General features: G+C 46.1%; 1 protein-coding gene across 1 annotated transcript in view; it reads right to left on the reverse strand.

Moving 5' to 3' along the window:
* Positions 1–2,513: 2,513 nt before the first annotated feature.
* Positions 2,514–27,851, reverse strand: part of LOC119947267 — a 68,764-nt gene continuing 43,426 nt past the window's right edge. Inside the window, exons 4-11 of the mRNA XM_038768888.1 lie at positions 20,310–20,360; positions 18,755–19,056; positions 14,113–14,173; positions 9,914–10,189; positions 8,737–8,799; positions 5,491–5,553; positions 2,854–2,967; positions 2,514–2,600 (exon numbers count right to left, since the gene is read on the reverse strand). Of these exons, the coding sequence (XP_038624816.1) occupies positions 2,855–2,967; positions 5,491–5,553; positions 8,737–8,799; positions 9,914–10,189; positions 14,113–14,173; positions 18,755–19,056; positions 20,310–20,360 (929 nt within the window). The 3' untranslated portion in view covers positions 2,514–2,600; position 2,854. The remainder of the gene's footprint in view (positions 2,601–2,853; positions 2,968–5,490; positions 5,554–8,736; positions 8,800–9,913; positions 10,190–14,112; positions 14,174–18,754; positions 19,057–20,309; positions 20,361–27,851) is intronic.

Consider the following 27,851-nt stretch of genomic DNA (forward strand, 5'->3'; position numbering starts at 1 on the left):
TTTGTTAATATATTTTGTTTTGTTCTCTGTCTCCCCCTTCTAGACTGTGAGCCCACTGTTGGGTAGGGACCGTCTCTATGTGTTGCCAACTTGTACTTCCCAAGCGCTTAGTGCAGTACTTTGCACACAGTAAGCGCTCAATAAATACGATTGATTGATACCAAGCTTCCCGATTAAACAGACATTTGGACAGGATATAACAAAGGAGGGGAGGATAATCGATGTGCTCACTTTCGGTAAATGGCAGCTTGGCCAGACAACATGGAGTCCAGGCCTAAAGACCCATCATATTTCACTCTTGGTATTCTACCACTCTTGGGGACTCTAGTCAAAGGAATTACTCTTGTTCACTTAAATAAGTATGAAGCAATCAAGAAGGTCCAGGGGTAAAACAGCTCAGCTGATGATCCAAAAGAGAAGGGACAAATACAAGGCCCAGACCTCTATTCTTCCACAGTGTCAAATGTGATAAACAGTGGGATGAGCAGCATGGCTTATTGGCAAGAGCCTGGGCTTGGGAGTCAGAGGTTGTGGATTCTAATCCTGGCTCCACCACTTGTCTGCTGTGTGACCTTGGGCAAGACACTTATCTTCTCTGTGCCTCAGTTACCTCATCTGTAAAATGGGGATTGAGCCTGTGAGCCCCATGTGGGAAACTAAAAGGTAAAAATGTATCCCGCCTCTGCCACTTTTCATTCAATCATATTTATTGAGCGCTTACTGTGTGCAGAGCACTGTACTAAGCATTTGGGAAGTACAAGTTGGCAACATATAGAGATGGTCCCCACCCAACAGCGGGCTCAAAGTCTAGAAGGGGGAGACAGACAACAAAACAGAACATATTAACAAAATAAAATAAATAGAATAGTAAATGTGTATAAGTAAAATAAATAGAGTAATAAATCTGTACAAACATATTTACAGGTGCTGTGGGGAAGGAAAGGAGGTAAGGAGGGGGGATGGGGAAGTGGAGGGGGAGATAGGAGGAAGGGGGCTCAGTCAGGGAAGGTCTCCTGGGGGAGGTGAGCTCTCAGTAGGGCTTTGAAAGGAGGAAGAGAGCTAGATTGGCAGATGTGCTGGGGGAGGGCATTCCAGGCCATGGGGAGGACGTGGGCCAGGGGTCGACGGCAGGACAGGCGAGAACGAGGCAAAGTGAGGAGGTTAGCAGTAGAAGAGCGGAGGGTGCGGGCTGGGCTGGAGAAGGAAAGAAGGGAGGTGAGGTAGGAGGGGGCGAGGTGATGGACAGCCTTGAAGCCGAGAGTGAGGAGTTTTTGCCTGATGTGTAGGTTGATTGGTAGCCACTGGAGATTTTTGAGGAGGGAAGTAACATGCCCAGAGCATTTCTACACAAAGATGATCCAGGCAGCGGTGTGAAGTATAGATTGAAGACGGGAGAGACAGGAGGATGGGAGATCAGAGAGGAGGCTGATGCAGTAATCCAGTCAGGATAGGATGAGAGATTGAACCAACAGGGTAGCAGTTTGGATGGAGTGGAAAGGGCGGATCTTGGCGATGTTGCAGAGGTGAGACCGGCAGGTTGTGGTGACGGATTGTATGTGAGGGGTGAACAATCAATCAATCGTATTTATTGAGCGCTTACTGTGTGCAGAGCACTGTACGAGAGAGCGGAGTTGAGGATGACACCAAGGTTGCGGGCTTGTGAGATGGGAAGAATGGTAGTGCCATCAACAGTGATGGAAAAGTCTGGGAGAGGGCAGGGTTTGGGAGGGAAGATAAGGAGTTCAGTCTTGGACATATTGAGTTTTAGATGGAGGGCAGACATCCAGATGGAGATGTCTTGAAGGCAAGAGGAGACCTGAGCCTGAAGGGAGGGAGAGAGAGTAGGGGCAGAGATGTAGATTTGGGTGTCATCAGCATAGAGATGATAGTTGAAGCCGTGGGAGCGAATGAGTTCACCAAGTGAGTCAGTGTAGAAGCACTGTCCTAAGCGCTGGGGTAGGTACGAGGTAATGAGGTTGTCCTATGTGGGGCTCACAGTCTTAATCCCCATTTTACAGATGAGGTAACTGAGGCACAGAGAAGTTAAGTGGCTTGCCCGAAGTCACACAGCTAATAAGTGGTGGGGCCAAGATTTGAACCCACGACTTAAGTCCTGAATGTTCACCCTGGACTCAGGATCCTTCTCCCCAGTTTCTAGAAGTATAAGTCTTCTAGACTGGGAGCCCGTTGTTCGCTAGGGACCCTCTCTATATGTTGCCGACGTACTTCCCAAGTGTTTAGTACAGTGCTCTGCACACAGTAAGCGCTCAATAAGCATGATTGAATGAATGAAAGTGGCCCCACAAAGTGAAACACATGACACTGTCCAGGTCATGTCTCAGAAAAGAATCTCAGGACAAGGGATCTGATTCCGGCCTGAACCATAAGCCGTAGTTCTCTAGTCCCTCCCCCAGCACAAAAAGTCACTAGATGTGATGATGAAACTTCTCCCAAACCCAAACCCCAAACCCAAATAATAACTGCCAAGCAAATGAGTCAACAACAGGTCTTTGTTCCAGACAAGGAGGAGGGAAGTGATTCAGGGCCAGTGGAAACAAAGCTTGGCAGGTGGTGGTGTCCAGACAGAAGGCTCCAGCAGCCTAGAAGAAAAATAACTCAGGTTAACCAAGCTACTGAATGCAGAAAATCTAGGGCCCACGCCCTGACCGCAGCCCTAAAACCAGGTATCAGAAACACCGCTCACTGATGCTCCATATCTTCCCAGCATCTTCAGCTCCATCCGCTGTCTGAGCCAGCAGACTCTTATGCCGTGGGGGAACCAGTTTGGTCGGTTGGGGTGGTTTCTGTCTCCCCTGTCTGTAAGGGTCTCAAATAGGAGGGGACAACCCTTACCTCAGCAGCACGAGGCCTGGACTGTCAGAAGAAGGTTGAGTGCGACACTTTTCACGAGCAGGACTCTGAGCGCCAGAATGACAATAGGCAGTGTGTTGCCCCACTCATGGTCTCCTGTGAAGGGCAGAGTAGAATCAGGCCTCACCAGAGAGTGCTGGACTCCCTATCCACACTTGGTCGGGGGCAGCTCAGGACTCTCCACCTGCTTACCGATACGGTTCATACGCCGGTTCCGTTCCAAACAGAAATAAAACCTCTGGACCCATGCCTCCTAGTTTGGAGACCATTCATTCATTCATTCAATCGTATTTATTAAGCGCTTACTGTGTGCAGAGCACTGTACTAAGCGCTTGGGAAGTACAAGTTGGTAACATACCTACAACATACAAGTTGGCAAAGTTGGCAACAAGTTGGCAAAGAGACCAGCCTCTCTGGCCTCTGAGCTCAGTGGAAAGAGCACAGGCTTTGGAGTCAGAGGTCTTGAGTTCAAATCCCGGCTGTGCCACTTGTCAGCTGTGTGACTTTGGGTAAGTCACTTCACTTCTCTGGGCTCCAGTTACCTCATCTGTAAAATGGGGATTAATAATAATAATAATAATGGTATTTGTTAAGCGCTTACTATGTGCAAAGCACTGTTCTAAGTGCTGGGGAGGTTACAGGGTGATCAGGTTGTCTCACGGGGGGCTCACAGTTTTAATCCCCCCCAGCGATTAGAACAGTGCTTTGCACATAGTAAGCCCTTAACAAATGCCATCATTATTATTATTATTTATTCACCCCACCTTCAGCCCCACAGCACTTACGTGCATATCTCTGCCTCCAATGTCCTTACTGTGGGGGTCTGGTTCCCCTTCTATTCTCTATCAATCAATCAATCAATCAATCAACCATATTTATTGAGCGCTTACTGTGTGCAGAGCACTGTACTAAGCGCTTGGGAAGTACAAGTTGGCAACATATAGAGACAGTCCCTACCCAACAGTGGGCTCCCTTTGAGAACTCATTCACTGCAATGGCTTCAACTACCACCTCTATGCAGATGACACCCAAATCTCCAGCCCTGATCTCTCTCCCTCTCTGCCATCTTTCATTTTCTCCTGCCTTCAAGACACCTCTACTTGGATGTCCTCTCGTTACCTCAAGCTTAACAGAACTCCTTATCTTTCCTTCCCCTGGCTTTCCTATCACTGTAGACTGCACCACCATACTTCCTAACAAGCCCGTAACCTTGACGTTATCCTTGACTTCTCTCTCTCATTCGGCCCACATATTCAATCCAACACTAAATCCAGAAGCAGCGTGGCTCAGTGGAAAAGAGCATGGACTTTGGAGTCAGAGGTCATGGGTTCAAATTCCGGCTCCACCAATTGTCAGCTGTGTGACTTTGGACAAGTCCCTTAACTTCTCTGTGCCTCAGTTACCTCATCTGTAAAATGGGAATTAAGACTGTGAGCCCCCCGTGGGACAACCGATCACCTTGTAACCTCCCCAGCACTTAGAACAGCGCTTTGCACATAGTAAGCGCTTAATAAATGCCATTATTATTATTATTATTATTTTTAGTTAGCCATTGGAGAGAAAAAGGAAAATAATATTTAAAAAGAAAAGCAGAAAAAATGAAACTTTTCGTTTTCAGACTATTGTAATTCCTAATTTGGTCTCAATGTTAAGGTAGTAGTAGTAGTTGTAATAATATTTATTGCTACTAGTACCTAAAGACTGAGTGGACTGAGAGACTAAAGTCTCAACAAGGGAATGCTTCCCTGGGGTGCTGGGTGGAAGCTACCAGCTGCAACCTCGGATGGTGAAGAGAAGGAAAGTCACGGAATGGAAGTGTCTTGTCTTATGCCGTCAAATCGGTCAAGGCCCATAGCAACTTCATGGACACATCTCTCCCAGAATGTCCCAACTCCATCTGCAATCGTTCTGGTAGCATATCTGTAGAGTTTTCTTGGTAAAATATGGAAGTGGTTTACCATTGCCTCCTTCCGTGCAGTAAACCTGAGTCTCTGCCCTCAACTCTCTCTCTCTTCCATGTCGCTGTTGCCCAGCAGAGGTGAATTTTAACTTGTAGCAGATTGCCTGCCACTCGCTAGCTACTGTCCAAGCTAAGAATGAGATGGATATACCTCTGTTTGGCTCTGCCTGTCATAGTCCAGGCTGGTAGAGTATTGGAAACTCTCCAGGTGCAACCCTGAGAGGGGAATGGAAGTATAAACCACGGGATATAGGTTGTGGCCGGACAAGATGGGATCTAGGGCTGGGGGATTCAGCGGGATTTACTTCTGAATTGTTACTAAGACCAAGAACAGCTTCTACTCAAGTGCAGTATAAACATTAATTTGAAACCTGCCTATATTCTAACCAGGGTGTTTTTACGGACAATCCTCAGTGTGCACGGAAAATACTGATACACCTCCTCATCAGTGAATATTTAATAAACGTCGCTGAGAATCGAATAATAAGAAATCGGTTGAAATTAAAGTAGGAGAGATTTTAGTCTGAGAGGAAAACTTCCAGGCGGTTAAGGTGATAAAATCTAGAAACAGGCCACCAGGGAGGAGAAGGAGTCTCTACCCATGGAGGTCTTTAAAGACAAGAATAGGCACCCGTTTTTGCCCCTCAGTTATAACTCACCTGTGAGGCTCTGTTCTGAACAAGTGAGAACAGATTCATCAGGATTTTCTGAACCAGGATGTGCTGAAACAAGAAAAGTATCATCAGCTTCCAAGTATTCTTGGCTTGATACTGTCTTTCAGGTCATAGCTGCCTCCCGCAGGGAATACTATCTCTGGGCCACCAGACGCCTGACCACATTCAGTGTGGCTCAGTGGAAAGAGCATGGGCTTTGGAGTCGGAGGTCATGGGTTCAAGTCCCGGCTCCACCAATTGTCAGCTGTGTGACTTTGGGCAAGTCACTTTACTTCTCTGTGCCTCAGTTACCTCATCTGTAAAATGGGGATTAAGACTGTGAGCCCCCTGTGGGACAATCTGATCATCTTGTAACCTCCCCAGTGCTTAGAACAGTGCTTTGCACATAGTAAGTGCTTAATAAATGCCAACATTATTATTATTGGCTCACTTTCAGTCCCAGAGACCCTCTGGGAAAGGGGTACATGAACACTTATTGACTTGCAAAGTTATGATTCTCTCAGAAAGCCCCAGAAGGAAGGCCAGTAGGAGAAGCAGCGTGGCTCAGTGGAAAGAGCCCGGGCTTTGGAGTCAGAGTTCATGTGTTCAAATCCCTGCTCCGCCAATTGTCAGCTGTGTGACTTTGGGCAAGTCACTTAAGTTCTCTGTGCCTCAGTTACCTCATCTGTAAAATGGGGATTAAGATTGTGAACCCCCTGGGGGACAACCTGATCACCTTGTAACCTCCCCAGCGCTTAGAACAGTGCTTTGCACATAGTAAGGGCTTAATAAATGTCATTATTATTATTAAAGTTCGAGGCTAAGACTGGGAAGTGGGGAGGGAGGCTCTAATTGGATTTCTTTTTATGTTTTTACCAGAATGACGGCATGCAAACAATTTAGTATGTTGTATACATTGATTTTGAAGCAGGCTACAGTCTAACCAGGGTATTTAGGAGTAAAGAAGAAAAAATGACACAAACAGGATTATGGAGGGATGACTGCAGAATATAAATAGGGAGGGGAGACTGGCCCACTTTCCCTGGTCTAACAGCAGCAGTCCCCCAGAACTGGGATGTCCTGGCTACGCCACTGTTGACCCATTTGCTTGAAAGTGGGGATCTAATTTGATCCAGTCCAATGGTGGTGACAGTGATTTCATGTTGAGGGAAGGGGGTACCAAAGGAGAAGACATCGGGACTCAAACTCCCGCTATGAGAAGCAGTGCGGCTTAGTGGAAAGAGCACAGCTCTTGGGAGTCAAAGGTCGTAGGTTCTAATTCTGGCTCTGCCACTTATCTACTGTGTGACTTTGGGCATCACTTAACTTCTCTGTGCCTCAGTTACCCCATCTGTAAAATGGGAATTAAGACTGTGAGCCCCATGTGGGACAACCTGATTACCTTGTATCTACCTCAGTGCTTAGAACAGTGTTTGGCACATAGTAAGTGCTTAACAAATACCATCATTATTATTATGGAGAAGCAGCATGGCACAGAGATGGGAGTCAGAAGGTCATGGGTTCTAATCCTCCCTCCACCATTCGTCTGCTGTGTGACCTTGGGCAAATCACTTAACTTCTCTGTGCCTCAGTTACCTCTTCTGTAAAATGGGGATGAAGACTGTGAGCCCCATGTGGGACAACCTCATTACTTTGTATCTACCCTAATGCTTAGAACAGTGCTTCACACATAGTAAGCACTTAACAAATATCAATATTATTATTATTATTATTATTATGTGCCTTTAAGAGGGGAGATGAGAGAAACTAGTGCAGAACAAAGTCAAAGGGCAAAGTAATCAAAACCTTCCTCATAAAATTACCAGAAGACACTAAATCAGATGGGTTTTGAATGCTTAGAAAGGCAGAAAGGAGCTAAAGGAAACTTAGACAAATTGGATCCAGTGTTATAAATTAGAGTGCCAAAAAAGGGCACAGAGGCACAAAAGATGAACATGACAAGTTCAGGCTGGGAAGAGATTGGGAGAGCACAACTAATGGCAATCAATCAATCAGTCAATGGTATCTATTGAGCACTTACTGTGTGCATAGCTCTATATTATTCGGGAGAGTACAATGCAACAGAGCTTGCAGACCTGTTCCCTGCCCTCAAGGAGTTTACAATCTAGAGGGGAAGATAGTCAAAGGAATTACAGATATGTGTATGTTTTGTGTGGATGAGAATGAGGTGAATATCAAGAGCTTAGGGGGTACAGATCCAAGTGCATAGGTGATGCAGAAAGGTGAAGGAATAGCAGCATGGCTCAGTAGAAAGAGCCCGGGCTTTGGAGTCAGAGGTCATGGGTTCGAATCCTCTAGACTGTGAGCCCACTGTTGGGTAGGGACTGTCTCTATATGTTGCCAACTTGTACTTCCCAAGCGCTTAGTACAGTGCTCTGCACCCAGTAAGCACTCAATAAATACGATTGATTGATTGATTTGAATCCCGGCTCTGCCACATGTCCGCTGTGTGACCCTGGGCAAACCACTTAACTTCTCTGAGCCTCAGTTACCTCATCTGTAAAATGGGGATTAAGACTGTGAGCCCCACGTGGGACAACCTGATCACCTTGTATCCCCCCCAGCGCTTAGAACAGTGCTTTGCACATAGTGAGCACTTAACAAATGCCATTATTATTATTATCATTATTAGGGGAATAAGGGCTTAGTAGGACAATGTCTCTTGAAGGAGGCATGATTTTAATAAGGAAACCTTCAAAGGCTGTGAGCAGGGAAAAATGGTGGAACTTAAGCTGACTTACATGTATTAGCAATGTTGAGGTCCCTTTAAAAAGGCAGCAGAGCACCCAGAGAAGTTGAGCCAAAATTTTTCCGTTACGCTGTGTCTTGGTCAGACCCTTGTTAGTTCATTGATTCGTTTGTTTTGTAGAGGATGTGGAGAAACCAGAAAGATCAGAAGAAGAGTGACAGTTATACTGAAATGGGTGGAAAATAGATGCTGCAGGGAAAGATGAGAGGAAGTGGAGGTGCTTAGCACGGAGATGAGAAGACTGAGGGTTGATGCTTATTAAAGATTTGTATGAGGAGGAGACTGGCCGGTTATTCTTCTTGTACTGAGAGTGTTAAACCATAAGAAACTGGTTGAAAAGAAAACTCAAGAAGTTTTGGTTACAACAAAGGAAGGTCAAGGGAATAAAATCCAGAAGCAGGTGATCAGGGAGACGTTGAACATCTTTGAGGAAACTCCCCTCCCCCCCCCCCCCCCCCCCCCGCCCCCAAGTTATAATTCACCTGCGTATCTTCTTTCTGGATGGGCAGGGTCAGACTGCCTGGACTTTCTTGAACGGGGTTGTACTGCAACGAGAAAAGTATTATCAGGTTCCTGGTGCTTTTGGCCTGAGACCATATTCCAGCTGCTAACTGCCAGAAATCACATCTCTTGGCCCTTAGACCTCCTGAACTTCTGATCAATGAGGCACTGCTTATCCAGTCCCCAAGAGCCTGTGGAAGAGAAGGAAGGGGCATTCCCAGGGGAAGTGAAGGGGAAGGAGGAGGAGGAGGTGACCACTCGGGAGTTTTCCTAATTCCTAGGTCACGGAAGCTCTCAGAGGTTGATGTTTTCCCCAGAACTGCCCTGCTATGGAGATCATGTGGCAAGCTGTCTGTAGGGGCTCAGTGTCAGACTCTGTCACCATGGACAGACCCCCCTGGGCTCCCTGGGTCCCACACCCTGGCCTTCCATCCCAGCGTGGCTCAATGGAAATGGCCCGGGCTTTGGAGTCAGAGGTCATTGGTTCAAATCCCAGCTCTGCCAACTGTCAGCTGTGTGACTTTGGGCAAGTCACTTAACTTCTCTGTGCCTCAGTTCCCTCATCTGTAAAATGGGGATTAAGACTGTGAGCTCCCCGTGGGACAACCTGATCACCTTGTGACCTCCCCAGTGCTTAGAACAGTGCTTTGCACATAGTAAGCATGGCTCAGTGGAAAGAGCACGGGCTTTGGAGTCAGAGGTCATGGGTTCAAATCCCAGCTCTGCCAATTGTCAGCTGTGTGACTGTGGGCAAGTCACTTAACTTCTCTATGCCTCTGTTACCTCTTCTGTAAAATGGGGATTAAGACTGTGAGCCCCCCATGGGATAACCTAATCACCTTGTAACCTCCCCAGCGCCTAGAACAGTGCTTTGCACATAGCGTGGCTCAGTGGAAAGAGCACGGGCTTTGGAGTCAGAGGTCATGGGTTCAAATCCCAGCTCTGCCATTTGTCAGCTGTGTGACTTTGGGCAAGTCACTAAACTTCTCTATACCTCTGTTACCTCATCTGTAAAATGGGGATTAAGACTGTGAGCCCCCTATGGAACAACCTGATCACCTTGTAGCCTCCCCAGTGCTTAGAACAGTGCTTGCACATAGTAAGCACTTAATAAAAGCCATTATTATTATTATTAATAAAAATGAAAAAAAAAACCACCTGGTGCTGCATCCTGCCCTTCGGTCACAATTATCTGCACAGAGCCATGCTGCACAGAGCAGGTCACCGTATCTTCCTCGCCGAACTGTCCGATCCCGACAGCGCTGTAGGTTCCCCGGGAGGAGGGGGCCGTAGCCTGGAGAGGCTCTGTGACTGGTGGGCGGCGCGCGGACAGAGTCAGGCGCAGCTCCTTGGGGTAGAAATCCTTCACCAGGCAACCAGCGAAGCTCTGGTTCCTCAGAACATAGACCGTGGGCTGGGATTCAGCTTGGGCTCCTGAAACACAGTTATTTTGGAGAGGCTCCCAGAGAAGCAATGTGGCTCAGTGGAAAGAGCACGGGCTTTGGAGTCCAGTGGTCATGGGTTCAAATCCCGGCTCTGCCAATTGTCAGCTGTGTGACATTGGGCAAGTGACTTAACTTCTCTGTGCCTCAGTTACCTCATCTGTAAAATGGGGATCATCATCATCATCAATGGTATTTATTGAGCGCTTACTATGTGCAGAGCACTGTACTAAGCGCTTGGGAAGTACAAATTGGCAACATATAGAGACAGTCCCTACCCAACAGTGGGCTCACAGTCTAAAAGAGGGAGACAAAACCAAACATACTTGACTGTGAGCCCCCCGTGGGACAACCTGATCACCTTGTAACCTCCCCAGCGCTTAGAATAGTGTTTTGCACATAGTAAGCACTTAATAAATGTCGTTTAAAAAAAAAGCAGATTCTCTACTGTCCCCAACCCCCACTCCCCCAGCCCTTCTGCCCCAGTGCCCCCCAACTCTGCCTCTCCCATCCCTGCAGCCTAAATCTGGGTCCAGTTAGGGCCTGAACCTCCCTCTGTCCACAGGCTGGATTTGAGGCCAGCTGGCTCTAGGTGGTTTCCAGGGTGGGAGAGAAATCTTTCCTCTTGTCTCCCTGTGGCCTAAGCCCCTCTGGCCCCAGAGGCCCCTTTCAGGAGCTGCTGGCTGAGGTTTCCCTCAGATGTGGCAAACCACACAGTAACGGTGCAAATGGAACATCGCCACAGCCCCTTTTCTGTCCTACCTCATGTCTGCACAAGCCCTAACTGACAAACTCTCTCCCATATCGCCATTCATTTCTTAACCTTTGTATTTATGATTCCCCCTGACACTCCATGTAAGACCTTGGAACACGCTCAGGTTTATTTTCAGGGAGAAAATCACAGAGTTAGGAGTATTGTATTGTATACTGTATTGTAAGCTCCTCAAGGGTAGGGGACTGCATATTAGGTCAGATGCCTATTCTCAAGTCCCCATAGGGCAGCATTTTGCACATTATAGGAGCTTGATACAGTGATCTCCACAGAGTAGGGGCTCACTGTTGGGTAGGGACCGTCTCTATATGTTGCCAACTTGTACTTTCCAAGCGCTTAGTACAGTGCTCTGCACACAGTATGCGCTCAGTAAATACTATTGAATGAATGAATGAATGAATCTCTGAACACAATAGAGGCACACTTCCCAAGAGCTTAGTACAGTGCTCTGCACACAGTAAGCACTCAATAAACACGATTGCTTGATTGACTGATTGATTGATTATAAAGAGCTCTGCACACAGTGGGGGCTCAGCATATAACTTTGCACACAGTAGAGGTTTTATCTCTCCCCCTTCTAGACTGTGAGCCCGTTGTTGGGTAGGGGCCGTCTCTATATGTTGCCGACTTGTACTTCCCAAGTGCTTAGTACAGTGCTCTGTACACAGTAAGCGCTCAATAAATATGATTGAATGAATGAATGAATTCAGAGTTCTGTCTACAGTAGAGGCTCAGTACAGAGGTCTACACACAGTAAGAGCCCAGTACGGAGCTCTGCATACAATAAGCATGCAGTATGTACTGGTGAAGGTGAAGACAATGATGATGATAATGGTGGGGGGAGGAGAACTACGAGGTCAGGGGCTCTGAGGTGGGAACTGTAGGAAGCAGCGTGGCTCAGTGGAAAAGAGTACAGGCTTTTGAGTCAGAAGTCATGAGTTCAAATCCCGACCAAATCACTTAACTTCTCTGTGCCTCAGTTACCTCATCTGTAAAATGGGGATTAAGACTGTGAGCCCCCCCCGCCCCCGACCCCCACCGTGGGACAACCTGATCACTTTGTAACTTCCCTGGTGCTTAGAACAGTGCTTTGTACATAGTAAGTGCTTAATAAATACCAGTATTATTATTATTATTATTATTATCTCCCTGGGAAAAATCTCCTGGAAATGTGTGGACAGACTGGAGTCAGTGAGGGGGAGGGAGCTGAGGGATGGGGGTCAAAGAGGAAAAAGAGAGAGATCTCTCAGGATTTCAGTTCCAGACCCTTGCCTTGGGTAGCTTAGAAATGAAGGAAGATTTTTAGGAAACTATCCAGACTGTTTGTGGAGAGGAATCTGGGACCAGGGTCCTGATTTTTATTCAATTATAATTATTGAGCACTTACTGTGTGCAGAGCACTGCACTAAGCACTTGGGAAGTACAAGTTAGCAACATATAGAAACGGTCCTGACCCAACAGCGGGCTCGCAGTCTAGAAGGGGGAGACAGACAACAAAACAAAACACGTAGACAGGTGTCAAAGTCGTCAGAACAAATAGAATTAAAGCTATATGCACATCATTAACAAAACAAATAGAATAGTAAATATGCACAAGCAAAATAAATAGAGTAATAAATCTGTAAAAGTATGTATACAAGTGCTGTGGGGAGGGGAAGGAGGTAGGGCCGGAGGATGGGGAGGAGGAGAGGAAAAAGGGGGCTCCTGATGAGGACCGTTCAAACCCTGACAGGTGATCTGCAGTGAGGAGACTGTGAGGATGTTCCCAGCTGCATCTCTGAGTCTCCCTGCTCACAGCTCTGTCACTGCAATGGGTCCCAATGCCACAGCCAGGTGGAGGGTGAGCTCTGACCCGCTTTCTGCAGCCAGATAAAACTGGTTATCACTTGGTCAGTGTCTCCTGGATTCCAAGGAGTGTCAGGATGGGCTCTTAAAGAACCTTTCTAGCCCATCCAAATAAATCCTCCGGCAAGCATACCAGTCCAGGCCCTCAGATCCGGGGCCTGAACAAAATCAGTCTGCAGGGGGATAATACCACAGCTCTAGCTTGGATGTTGAGGTTCCTTAGGAAGGCCAGAGGCAGGGATTAGAAGAGAGGTCTGTGAGGGACTGATCAAATCTGTCCTCTGAATTCTAGGTGCTCTTGGCATGAAAGTGAGAGCAAAAGCATGCCACAGAGTGCCCGTGTCTCTCACTGATAATGATAATAACGATGGTATTTATTAAGTGCTTACTATGTGCAAATCGCCGTTCTAAGCCCTGGGGGGGATACAAGGTGGAGGATACAAGGTGATCAGGTTCCCCCATGTGGGGCTCACAATCTTAATCTCCATTTTACAGATGATAATAATAATAATGATAATGGCATTTATTAAGCGCTTACTACATCAATCAATCAATCAATTGTATTTATTGAGTGCTTACTGTGTGCAGAGCACTGTACTAAGCGCTTGGGAAGTAAAGCACTGTTCTAAGTGCTTGGGAGGTTACAAGGTGATCAGGTTGTCCCCTGGGGGGCTCACAGTCTTAATCCCCATTTTACAGATGAGGTAACTGAGGCCCAGAGAAGTTAAGTGACTTGTCCAAAGTCACACAGCTGACAATTGGCGAAGCCGGGATTAGGTCACTGAGGCAAAAAGAAGTTCTTCCCTCCGCATCGCCCCCACTCCCTCCCTCTGCCCTCCCCCCTTCCCCTCCTCACAGCACTTTTGTATATTTGTACATATTTATTACTCTCTTTTATCAATGATGTGTACATAGCTATAATTCTATTTATTGTGATGGTATTGACACCTGTCTATTTGTTTTGTTCTGCGGTCTGTCTCCCCCTTCTAGACTGTGAGTCCGTTGTTGGGTAGGGAACATCTCTGTATGTTGCCGATTTGTAGTTCCCAAGTGCTCAGTACAGTGATCTGCACACAGTGAGCGCTCAATAAATATGACTGAATGAATGAATGAATTTGCCCAAAATCACACAGCATACTAGTGGAGGAGCTTGGATTAGATTAGAACCCATTATGGATTAGAACCCATGACCTCTGACTCCCACTCCTGTTCTCTTTCGACTGAGCCACTCTGCTTCTCTGATGTGCTACCCAATACCTTTCCTACCATAAAGAAACAATATCGAATGTGTCACTTACGTGGTTCCACTATAACTTCTGTTCCAGTTCTGAAAATTAGCTGTGCATTATTGTCTTTCTCCTGTCCCAGTGATACATGGCATAACAAAAACCCTGCCCCAGCCTGTGGTCTGAGGTTGCCTGAGTCAGGCCCCTGAGAAGAAAGACACAACGCTGCAGGGGACTCATCTCTCTCATTCAAACTACTTATTCAATATAACACTAAGTCCTGTTGGTTGAGCTTTCACAACATCACTAAAATCTGCCTTATCTTCTCCATCCTGCTACCACGTTAATCCAAGCACTTATCCTATCCCTCTTTGATTACTGTTTCAGACTCCTTGCTGACCTCCATGCCTTCTGTCTCTCCCTATTCCAGTCTACTCTGGAGCCCAGTCCACTCTTCACTCTGCTGCCCAGATCACTTTTATACAAAAACGTTGAGTCCATGTTTCCCCATTCCTCAAAAACCTCCAGTGGTTGCCCATCCACCTCCCCATCAAACAGATACTCTTTACAATAGGGTTTAAAACACTCAGTCACCTTGCCTCCTCCTTCCTTACCTCACTGCTGCCCTACTACAATGTAGGCTGAACACTTTGCTCCTCTGATGCTAACTTACTCACTGTACCTCGATCTCATCTTATCTCACCACCAACCTCTTTATCCACATCCTGCCTCTGGTCTGGAATGCCCTCCCTCTTGATAACCAACTGACAATTACTCTCCCCATGAAAGCATAGCTCCACCAAGAGATATGTCTAAGTCCTCATTTCCTCTTCTGCTCTCCCTTCTGCATCGCCCCAATTTGCTCCCTTTATTCACCGCCCCTTACTCAGCCCCAAAGCACTTATGTAAATATCTGTAATTTTAAAATTTATATTAATATCTGTCTTCCCCTTGAAATGGACTTCCCAGGTCTGGCAGGTGGATAAACACCACCCTGAAGAACCCAGGCCAAAAAATGTTGGAATATAATGATTCAATAAGGGAGAATACTCACAACCCAAGCTGGGCAGGAAGGCCCCGGGAAAGCTACAAAGGAAAGTCATGGGAAGCACAAAGGACAGTCTGCACGTCTGGCCCATCAAGGGTATCGTTTGGGGCCCCCCAAATGTATAGTACAAAGTAAGCAAGCCTATACATCATGCTGTGACATTGGTATGAGGGAACTCAAGGCTGACAAATGCTCCTGGGGCTTCGTGCTTCAGCTGCTCCTCTGCTCCTTGCAACTGGTACATTTCATCCTTATCACTGTTAATGCCTCTCGGTAACTGGTATGGAGTTCAAACTGCCTTCTCTAAGGTCACGAATGACCTTCATATTCCCAATTCCAATGACCATTCTACTCCATCCTAATTTTCTTTGACCTCTCAGTTGCCTTGGATAGCATGGACCCACCTCATTTCCTGGAAACATTATGCAAACTTGGCTTCACTGGCACTATCTTCTCCTTGTTCTCCTCCCCTCCCTCTGGCTGTTCCTTCTTAGGCTCTTTCACAGGTTCCTCCTCAGTCTTCCATCCCCTAACTGTGGGAAACACTCAAGGCTTCATTCTGGCTCCCAGTTGCCATTGATAGCATGGACCCACCTCATTTCCTGGAAACATTATGCAAACTTGGCTTCACTGGCACTATCTTCTCCTTGTTCTCCACCCCTTCCTCTGGCTGTTCCTTCTTAGTCTCTTTCACAGGCTCCTCCTCAGCCTTCCATCCCCTAACTGTGGGAAATTCTCAAGGCTCCATTCTGGCTCTCCTTCTATTCTCCATCTACATCCACTCCCTTGGAGAACTCATTTGCTCACATGGCTTCAGTAGCCACCTCTATATGGATGATTCCCCAAACTACTTCACCAGTTCCAGCCCGTCATCTCTGCAGTTTCATATTTCCTCCTGCCTTCAGGACATCTCTACTTGGATGTCCTGCTGACACCACAAGCTCACTATGTCTAAAAGAGAACTCCTCATCTTTCCACCCAGATCCAGGGAAAGGTGGTTTAACCTGGATTTGCTTTGATTATTACATTATTAAGAACATATTCAATATGGTAAAGATCCCAGATCTTGGTGTCTCCTTGCAGTAGGGGCTGGGGGAAAATTTTCATGGAGAAAAGTGACTTAGGAAGCCATGGGCAGGAGAACCTTGCTCAGGTGTTTCCTGCAGACAATCCCAAGAAGAGGGTGCCAGACTAGTCCCTCATGACCTCTATGCCTTGAAGAGATGTCTGTGCCAGCTGTAGAATGATGGCAACAAGAGAGATCCAGGGACTTGGGTAGCAGTGCATAGGGAACTCCAAAAACCTGCAGTAGGAGAATGAGCAATTTGGAAGCCTTTATAACCCTGTGGAGGCTGACCAAGGTCTGGGCTCTCCTAAAGTCACTCTTTTTCCACCAGAATTTAGGGCTGTAATATCATAAAGGAGCCATTAGAAAGTAAGCAGTTGAAGCTGGCTGATAGGGAGGGCAGCAGGGAGGGAGCAAATGTTTTAATAGCATGAAGGGTTGGGATTGGAAGCAGAGGTAGAGTGAGTAAATTTTGATAGGAGGTAAGAAATCTCTCGAGAGACTGCTGGAAAGGATTGGAGAGTCCAGGAGGGAATGGAGGAAGGGTGGGACTGGAGAAGTGCAGGGGATATTTTGCAGAGATATTAGGGTTAAAGGGAGGGGGATAAAGGGACACGATAAAATCAGGCCATTTTAAGAGTGAATGTGCTGAACGGTAGCAGCTTAACTTGGAGTTTCTGGCAATTAAATGGGGGACTGAACTGCAGGTTCTTCAGTTGGGTGAGAATGACACCTAGATCTGCTTCTAGAGGCCTTCTTTGACTATCTCATTTTTTCCTACAACTCTCCCTCCCTTCTGCATCACCTACACGCTTCCCCATTAATCACTTTAATTCTCTCTCCAGTTCGAACTCTGCAGCTTTTATGTTTGGTTGGGACCTTTCTCTATTTTTTAGGGGCTCTCTTACAGGATGCACCATGGGCTGGTGGATCCCCATTTTACAGATGAGGTAACTGAGGCACAGAGAAGTTAAGTGACTTCCCCAAGGTCACAGAGCTGAGAAGTGGCAGAGCTGGAATTAGATCCCATGTCTTACTCCCAAGCCTGTGCCCTTTCCACCAAGCCATGCTGCTTCACATGTATGCTGTGTGACCTTGGACAAATCATTTAATTTCTCAGTTAACTCATCCATAAATGGGGATTAAGAAAGTAAGCCCCATGTGGGACAGGAACCACATCCCACTTGATTTGCTTACATCCTCCCAAGTGCTTAGTATGGCGCCTGGCACATAGTAAGTGTTTAACAAGTACCATCATTATTACTACTACTACTAATAATAATAATAATAGCATTTATTTAGCACTTATTATGTGCAAAGCACTGTCCTAAGCACTGGGGGGATATAAGGTGATCAGGTTGTCCCACGGGGGCTCACAGTCTTAATCCCCACTTTACAGATGAGGTAACTGAGGCCCAGAGAAGTGAAGTGACTTGCCCAAAGTCACACAGCTGACAAGTGGCGGAGCCGGGATTTGAACACATGACCTCTGACTCCAAAGCCCGTGATCTTTCCACTGAGCCATGCTTCTTCTCTTGATAATGCTATCATTATAATAATTATAATAATCATAATATCATAATAATGATAATACTATCATTATTATCATTAGGAACTCTGGTATATTGCTGTTATGAGGTGGCAGTAACCAACTGATTCATTGATTAATTGGAGAGTGTTCAATTTTTTAATGGTATTTGTTAAGTGTGGGACTGTATTAAGTGCTAAGGCAGATGCTAGATAATCCGGTTGGACACAATCCATGTCCCAAGTGCTCATTCCACTAGGCCACACTCCTCTTTTTATCATTTGTATCTATCCTCTTACTCTTAAACTTCCTGAAGGCTAGTATTTTTACTCCACCTGACTCCCTTAGAAGATTGCAAATTCTCTGAGAGCATCCTCACCCTCACAGAATTTTTGTGCAAATCCTCCCCCCACGAATAAGTTATTTTAGTGTCTGATTCCCCTGCTAGTTTGTAAGTGCCTTGAATGCCTTGTTACTCTACTGTACTTTCCCAAGCACTTAGTAGAGTGCTTTGCATACAATAAGCACTCAATAAATACTTTTGATTGATTGATTGATTGATTGATCATGTGCATTATTTCTATTGCTACTTCCCCACTGCTCAGTTCAGTGCTCTGCACTCGGTAGTTGCTCATTGGTACCTTGAATGACTCCCTGCCCTGCTCTACTCCTCAGGGGAGTGGTAGCATTCAGTACAGTCCTTGGTACCCAGAAGGTGGTCAGTCAGCAGTGATGGTGATGAGGATGATGAGGAGGAAGAGGAGGAGGAGAATGAGGAGAATGAGCTGGTTTGTTTTCAGGGGAGCAGAATCAGAGCAGTGGGTGGGGTCTGGGGGACCTGGGAGCAGAGACTCCAATTGTTAGCTCTTTGCTTAGAGTCCTTTATGCTGCTGTTCCTGCTGGGCCTCCAGTGCCACCAGACCTGGGCAGAGCTCCGCCTCTCAATTGTTGCTGCCGGGGAGACGGGTTTCCTCTGTGGTTTTGTTCCACAGCAGCCCAAGACTCACCTCCGCCAGGGTCGAGCAAGAACAGAGAGTGGTTTGTGTGGGGGCTCCCAGTCTCTTCCCCTCACTGTGAGACTCACACAGTAATACCGGCCGCTGTCCCCGACTTGCAGATTATCCAGCTGCAGGTACAGCTGGCCTTTGGCGTTGTCTCTGGAGATGGAGAAGCGGCCCCTCACGGCCTCAGCGTACCGGGGGTTTCTCCCGGAGGGGTCAAGGTGGGAGACCCATTCTGGTCCTCGCCCAGGAGCTTGCCGGTACCAGCCCATCTCAGAGTTCCCAAAGATGAATCTGGAGGCTGTGCAGGACAGACGGAGAGATTCCCCAACTGATTTCACAGCTCCCCCAGACTCTACCAGAGACTCAGTCCCTGTCGGAAGAAACAGAGAAGACAGAGATATTACAGAACTGCCTGGAGGGTGGCCAAGCATTTCACATTTTGGAATCTGAATGGACAATTGTCCTAGCCCAGGACATCTTGGATAATGTCAGGAAAACATGGGGTAACTGATCCTAAAGAGCGTCTGGCCATGCAAGCCCATCCCTTCAGGATGGGTGAGCTGAAAACTGATCATCACATCCAGTCTGTTGCCCGTGAGAGAAGATAAATAATCCTGTCATGTTTCTGGTGTCTGGGAAGGCTGGTTCCTAAGTGTAGCCATGAAACTATAATGGTGGACACTCAAGACCCCGATCCCAGGCTGGAGGTCAGCTCCTGAGCAATGCAGACCCCAGGGCTGCAGCCTTTCACCCAGAGGAGGAAACTGACAACACGGAGAGGGGTTTACTGTGAGAGCCACGCTGGAAGCAGCCAGGATTGGGTCACCAGGAGGGAGCTGGGCTACAGCAACCAGCTAAGGAGGCTGGGCAGAGGGATGGAAGAGGGAGGAAGGAGGGCCCTGAGGGGACCAGAAAAGGGAACAGAAGGGACTTGGGGAAGTGGGATAGGCTTTTGGAACTGGGAGGGAAGGGAAGAAATCAAGATCACTGAGTGTAGAAGGAGGCTGAGAGGGCAGAATCCTGGCACCCATGATTCTGGGGTTGGGAACAGGCTATTCCTCCAACCCTGCTGAGGGAACCAGCTGGTCCTGAAGAGTGAAGGACTGAGGAAGGCTCTGCAGAGCTTTCTGATACAGAGGTCTTTTAGACCATCGAGTGAGTGACTGAAAGACTGTCCTCTGGGGGTTTTAAGGAAAAACCTTAATCTGCCTGGGGTGACTAGATGTTGTTCCACTGCCCCTTCCAATGAACCCCTCAGAGTTCATTACCTGGCAAAATCCCTCCTAAGAATCCCCAAAAGATGAGAGGGTTAAAAACAAAACCAAACAGAAGGGATTAGAGCCCCACTGCTACCCCATTCCTGATCTCTCTGGTTGAGAGTGACTGATTCCCTCCACCCCGACAAGCACAAGACCCTGAAAACCTGCTTGTGGGACCTCATACCACTCCTAAGCAGGCATATCTCTCCTAGGATGGTCACTGGCTCCTGAAACCACAGTTACCCGTGATCGACTTAATCCCCAACCTGGACAGAACAAATAATGCAATCTCCACCAAGTGAACAGTGTTTTACCAATTTTCTTTCTCCCTGAGATGAAACAATGTAGTAAATTGGTTACTTACATGGTTTCACCGTGACTGTTGTCCCTGGTCCGTAATAGTCATGATAGCACAGTGACACATAACATAACCCAAACCTCCCCATCTCCCCAGGCTCCTGTCCAGAGATGTTTGGTCAATGAGAGACACAAAGAGCCCATTCAAGTGTTTTTCTGTTCTGGGTAGCTCTCTAAACTTCTGGTTTGACTACCAATACCTTTGGCACATCTATTTCTTTTGTTTTGTTTTTTATACCCTTCCTGATGTTGCTCAATATTGTCATATTTTTTTCTTGCCTTAATTTGCTGAGACAAATTGGACCAATGATAAAAAGACAAGTCTGGATAAAACAGAGAAAGAGAGAATATTTGAAAGGAAGAGAAAAAAGGGAGAAAGATATCAAGGGATCTGAGGATCAGAGAGAAGGGGAGAAGGGGAACAGAGTGCCTAACAGGCACCAGGACTATTAGTTTCCTGTCTGTGCTTGGCACCCTTGGAGATGGAACAGAACAGTGCTTGGCACATAGTGTGCACTTAACAAATACCAACATAATAATAATAATTATTATTATTATTATTATTATTATTGTTATTATTATTAACAGCGGGCCCATTGCAGAGTGGGAATGGTTCTGCTCGGAACTGGAATCAATCAGGCAATGGAATTGGCTGATGGAACTGGAATGTTTATCAGATAACCAGGACTAGGTGTCTGGGATGGAACGACACAGTAGAGTTGATAGAAGTGTTCCCTGCCCACAAGGAGCTCATAGTTTAGACAGTCTGCATGACCTAGTGGAAGGAGCATAGGTTAGGGAATCAGCACCCAAGGTCACTCTTGTGTGCTGTGTGACCTTGAGCAAGTCATTTCTCTGCCTCAGTTACCTCACATTGGGGAAGCGGTGTGGCTCAGTGGAAAGAGCCCTGGCTTTGGAGTCAGAGGTCATGGGTTCAAATCCCAGCTCTGCCACTTGTCAGCTGTGTGACTTTGGGCAAGTCACTTAACTTCTCTGTGCCTCAGTTCCCTCATCTGTAAAATGGGGTTAAGACTGTGAGCCCCCCGTGGGAAAATCTGATCACCTTGTAACCTCCCCAGCGCTTAGAACAGTGCTTTGCACATAGTAAGCACTTAATAAATGCCATTATTATTATTATTATTATCTTGTAAAGTGGGGGTTGAGACTGTGAGCCCCACATGGGACGATTTTGACACCCGTCTACCTGTTTTGTTTTGTTGTCTGTCTCTCCCTTCTAGACTGTGAGCCCGTTGTCGGGGAGGGACCGTCTCTATATGTTGCCGACTTGTACTTCCCAAACACTTAGTACAGTGCTCTGCACACAGTAAGTGCTCAATTAATACGATTGAATGAATGAATGAATGAATGAGTGAGGTGGTGGGAAGAAACTCCTTACCAGTAACTTTAAAGAATTCAGTCATCTTGCCCCTTCCTACCTTACTTCACTGCTATCCTACTATATGGGAAGCAGCATGGCATAGATCATGGGCCTGGGAGTTGGAAGATCATGGGTTCTAATCCCCGCTTTGCCACTTGTCTTCTGTGAGGCCTTGGGTAAGTCACTTAACTTCTCTGGGCCTCAGTTACCTCATCTGTAAAATGGGGATTAGGACTGTGATCCCTATGCAGGGCAGGGACTTTGTCCAACTCGCTTTGCTTGTGTCCACCCCAGTGCTTAGTATAGTGCCTGGCACACAGTAAGCACTTTACAAATACCACTATTACTATTATTATTTTTATTATTATCCCAACCCCCCTAATTAAATAGAGAAGAAGCGTGGCTCAGTGGAAAGAGCCCAGGCTTTGGAGTCAGAGGTCATGGGTTCTAATCCCAGCTCCACCACTTGTCAGCTGTGTGACTTTGGGCAACTCATTAACTTCTCTGTGACTCAGTTATCGCATCTGTAAAATGGGGGCTAAGACTGTGAGCCCCCCGTGGGACAACCTGATCACCTTGTAACCTCCCCAGCACTTACAGCAGTGCTTTGCATATGGTAAGCACTTAATAAATGCTATAAAAAATCCTCTAATGTACCTCAATCTCATCTATCTTTCCATTAACCTCTCACCTACATCCTGCTGTTGGCCAGGAATGTCTTGCCTCTTCATATCCAAAAGACAAACACTCTCCCCACCTTCAAAATCTTATTGAAGGTATTGAAGGTGGCAAGATAGATGAGACTGAGGTACAGTGAGAAGATTAGCATTAGAGGAATGAAGTCTGTGGGCTGGGTTGTAGGAGAGTAGTGAGGTGAGGTAGGAGGAGGCAAGGTGACTGAGTGTTTTAAAGCCAACGGTGAGGAGTTTCTGTTTGATGTGGAGGTGGGTAGGTTTCCACTAGAGGTTTTTGAGGAGTGAGGAAACATGGCCCAAATGTTTTTGTAAAAAAATGATCCAGGCAGCAGAAATGATCATCTCCCCCTCTAAACTGTAAGCTCATTGTGGACAGGAATGTGTCTACCAACTCTGCTTTATTGTACTCTCCTAAGCACTTAGTACATAGCTGTGCAAACAGTCAGTGCTCAGTGAATATGATTGTTTTATTGATTGATCATTCATTCATTCAATCGTATTTATTGAGCGCTTACTGTGTGCAGAGCACTGTACTAAGTGATTGGGAAGTCCAAGTTGGCAACATATAGAGATTGTCCCTACCCAACAGTGGGCTCACAGTTTAGAAGTGGGAGACAGAGAACAAAACAAAACATATTAACAAAATAAAATAAATAGAATATGTACAAGTAAAATAAATAAATAAATAGAGTAATAAATACATACAAACATATGTACATATATACAGGTGCTGTGGAGAAGGGAAGGAGGTAAGGCGGGGGGATGGAGAGGGGGAGGATGGGGAGAGGAAGGAGGGGGTTCAGTTTGGGAAGGCCTCCTGGAGGAGGTGAGCTCTCAGTAGTGCCTTGAAGGGAAGAAGAGAGCTAGCTTGGCGGATGTGCGGAGGGAGGGCATTCCAGGCCAGGGGGATGACGTGGGCTGGGGGTCGACGGCGGGACAGGCGAGAACGAGGCACGGTGAGGAGATTAGTGGCAGAGGAGAGGAGGGTGCGGGCTGGGCTGGGGAAGGAGAGAAGGGAGGTGAGGTAGGAGGAGGCGAGGTGATGGACAGCCTTGAAGCCCAGGGTGAGGAGTTTCTGCCTGATGCGTAGGTTGATTCGTAGCCACTGGAGATTTTGTTCCCATATCATGGGCAGTGTCACTCATGGGCTAGACTTCAACATCAAATGGCAGGACTGGATCCAAAAGAATGAATTCAGTTTCCTTGCATTGACGCTATGCTCATCGCAATACAGCCATCACAATTGAATTGAGTGTAGTGTGTGAGAAGAACAGACAACCATAGGATACCCAGATAGTTAACCTAGGGTGAGGTGGAATTGGGAATTTGAAAGCAAGGAGACCAAAGAAAGTTATAGGGATGTAGAGAAATTAAGTCTCAGTCAACGCTGCATTACTGCTGAAAATTGGGAGGCAATTACTAAAGACAGACAGGCATGGTACACTGTAATTAAGAATGAAGCAGCATTTTTTGAGCAAAAGCTTTAAAATAATTTTGAAGTAAGGAGGTAAAAATGATAAGGGTAAAGGTGCAGCAAATGACAAAGTTGACAGCTTGGAACAATCTTTATGCACAATGTAGTAGAACTATGGGTTCTGCATTGGGTTTTTTTTCAGACACACATGCACGCTTAGGTGAGTTATTTCACTGTCAATAGCTTCTTCTTAGAGTGTATATAGCCGAAAAAGCCAATGTGGGACCCAAGGGCCTGACCTCACTGAGTCCATAAAAAGTTTGTCCCTTGTTATATTGTCATGCTTAATGTTTGCAGTGTCTAGATCTGTTCACCCTTTTACCTACTTGTTTCTCACTCCTTACAAAGTTTTTGCTCACAGAGTCATTCTTTTTTCAATAGCTGTACACCATGCTGGTCTGTCTTTAACAATTGACTCCCATTTCTCAGTTGGGATGCCAAATTTTCCAAGGTTTTGCTTTACCCTGTCTGTAAAGGTTTCCTCTGTCTTTCTTGCTTTGGGTTTCCTAATTTCATCTCACTTTATAGTAGCTGTTTGGATAACTTCACGTGTTCCATCCAGTGTAGGTATGCTTAGGTGAGCAGAGTTTTGGTGTTAGGAGACTGACTATCCTTCAGAACTCTATTGTTTTTGACCTTGTTGCCAATTGATCTTGAACTTGTCGCATAAAGTGGTACTAATGGAACCGCTCATGGAACCAGATGTGGTGCTTCTGAGGGGTGCAGGATTCTCAGCCATAGAGAAGGTCGGAAAACATTACCGCCACGCAGACACTTATCTTGGAATTGAGCTTGATTATTATTATGGTACTTGTTAAGTGCTTACTATGTGCCAGGCACTGTCTCACGCTGTCAGTCTCCCAGGAGATGTGCTAGCCACCTTGATTCACTTTCTTGTCTATCGTGGTGTGGCTGGTTGGTGTTCTACCTCATAGGAGGATTCTTTCCCAGCAAATAGCTGTGTCTCCAATAAAAAATTTTCGTTGTGTATTGCCAATCCAAATTTCAGTTCACGCAACCAAATTTCTTCAAGTACAAAGGACAGCAATATTCATTCACTCATTCAGTCGTATTTATTGAGTGTTTACTGTGCTCAGAGCACTATACTAAGCGCTTGGGAAGTACAAGTCGACAACATATAGAGACGGTCCCTACCCAACAACGGGCTCACAGTCTAGAAGGGGAGACAGACAACAAAACATAACATGCCCTGGCTCTTGAACTAAGCACCCAGATTCTTCTGCGATATTTCATTCTTGTCACTGCAAAAGTCCATAAGTGTGAGGGAAGAGCTTTTTTTGTAGATATTCCATGACCTCACATCTTGTTTGTAAAATCTCAACCTCATAATATGGAATCTGCACAACTTCGTACCCAAGTAATTGAAGATGTCTCTGTTGAATGGCTTCTTTTCCTATTAAGTTTTGGCTATTGAAACAAAATCTCTTTGGGCCATCAATACAAAGAGCTATTCTTTTATGCACTTCATTGTATCCTGAAACTGATAATACAAATCCTTCTTCATTAAGCAATATCTACACATGGGTGTATATGTGTATGTGTGTGCCAATGAAACCATGTGAATCATTAGGCCCTGTATTTAGACATCAGCCTAGCGTAGGAACATTGTACTCGAGGAGGAAAGATAAGGTTAACCAGAGGAACATGAGGTGTTGTGTCTGTGCGCGGACCACACATCCCGGTGGCCCAAAATACAGTTTTGATTTGTGGCCTTACACAAAGGCTCTAAACCGTCCTGCAGACAGTTGAATGGACATGGACCCAGGACAGGAGACAATTGAGAAGAGGTACAGAGAGGTAACAGGCTGATAAGTCTCAGTGGTCCAGCTGCACAAGTAAGCTGGACAGCCAAATGGTATATAAGACCCAAATCAGCCTTGGGTCCAGAAATGCTGCCGCTGATGCCAGGCAACCTTAAATTATGTGCGAGCAGAAGGTCCCTTTGAGAATTCCCTCAAACCCAAAAGACACTACTATAGTAGTATTCCTCATTTATGCCTATTCATTCATTCAATCATATATATTGAGTGCTTACTGTGTGCAGAGCACTGTACTAAACGCTGGGAAGTACAAGTTGGCAACATATAGAGACGGTCCCTACCCCAAAATGGGCTCACAATCTAGAAGGGGGAGACAGACAACAAAACCAAACAAGTATACAGGTGTCAAAACCATCAGAATAAATAGAATTATAGCTATATGTACAACATTAATAAAATAAAGTAGTAAATATATACAAGTAAAATATATAGAGTAATAAATATGTACAAATATATACTAGTGCTGTGGGGAGGGGAACGGGGTAGGGCAGAGGGAGGGAGTGGGGTGATGTGGAGGGGAGGAGGAGAGGAAATAGGGGGCTCAGTCTGGGAAGGCCTCCTGGAGGAGGTGAGCTCTCAGTGGGGCTTTGAAAGGAGGGAAGGGAGCTAGTTTGGCAGATATGTGGAGGGAGGGCATTCCAAGTCAGTGGAAGGATGTGGGCCAGGGGTCGAAGGCGGGAGAGGTGAGAATGAGGCACAGTGAGGAGGTTAGTGGCAGAGAAGAGGAGGGTGTGGGGTGGGCTGGAGAAGGAGAGAAGGGAGGTGAGGTAGGAGGGAGGTGATGGACAGCCTTGCAGCTGAGAGTGAGGAGTTTTTGCTTGATTCGTAGGTTGACAGGCAACGACTGGAGATTTTTGAGGAGGGGAGTGACATGCCCAGAGCGTTTCTATACAAAGATAATCCAGGCAGCAGAGTGAAGTATAAACTGCAGCGGGGAGAGACAGGAGGATGGGAGATCAAAGATGAGACCTATCTCTTTATGACCATTCTCCTAACTATATATATATATAGATATATATATATGGATTTATTGCAATTATCCTAACGAAACCTTCTTGCATCCTTGTAGCAGTGATATTATAAAGTCAAATGTTTGCTTAACTGCACTGCTTGTATTGTGATCCTTGTGTCTCCATCTCACACATACAGTACTTCAGAATCCAAGTAGCCCAGACTGTTTTGACCCCTATTTCAAGACAGGCCACCAAAGACAGAGAGTGAAGACTGAGAAGATTATAGGATAGAGAAGACAGCTTTAAGAGAGCTTCAGGATTTGGTTCCCATTGAGACCAATGACTTTTATTTCTGTTTCAGTCTATATGACCCTACCTTTCCTTCTCTAGAGCTCTCAGTCTTCTCTACTTCTCCTTCTCTTTCCTGTCTCCACCTCTTTAAATCTTATTCCTCTTTGCCTCTCTCTCTCTGGTCTCTGAGTTGCTCTCTCTTTGTCTCTGTGTCCATGCATCTGTTTCTGAATCTCCATAATAATAATAATAATAATAATGGCATTTATTAGGAGCTTACTATGTGCAAAGCACTGTTCTAAGCACAGGGGAGGTTACAAGGTGATCAGGTTGTCCCTCAGGGGGCTTACAGTCTTAATCCCCATTTTACAGATGAGGTAACTGAAGCCCAGAGAAGTTAAGTGACTTGCCCAAAGTCACACAGCTGACAATTGGCAGAGCTGGGATTTGAACCCATGACCCCTGACTCCGAAGCCCATGCTCTTTTCCACTGAGTCATGCTGCTTCTCCATTTTTGATCAATATTTTTCTTTACCTCTGTTCTTCTTGGAACCTTAGTTTTTGTCTGACTATGTATTCTTGATTTTCTGACTTGTTATCTCTACTTCTGTGCTTAAAAGCTTTCTCTCTCTGGCTCTCTCTCTGCCCTCCTCCCTTCTCATTTATTTATTCATTCATTCATTCATTTAATCATATTTATTGAGCACTTACTGTGTGTGGAGAACTGTACTAAGTGCTTGGGAAAGTACAACAGTAATAATAATAATAATGTTGGTATTTATTAAGCACTTACTATGTGCCAAGCACTGTTCTAAGCACTGGGGAAGATACAGGGTAATCAGGTTGTCCCACGTGAGGCTCACAGCCTTCATCCCCATTTTACAGATGAGGGAACTGAGGCCCAGAGAAGTGAAGTG

This window comes from Tachyglossus aculeatus, chromosome 2, assembly GCF_015852505.1.
Source record: "Tachyglossus aculeatus isolate mTacAcu1 chromosome 2, mTacAcu1.pri, whole genome shotgun sequence".
NCBI lineage: Eukaryota > Metazoa > Chordata > Mammalia > Monotremata > Tachyglossidae > Tachyglossus > Tachyglossus aculeatus.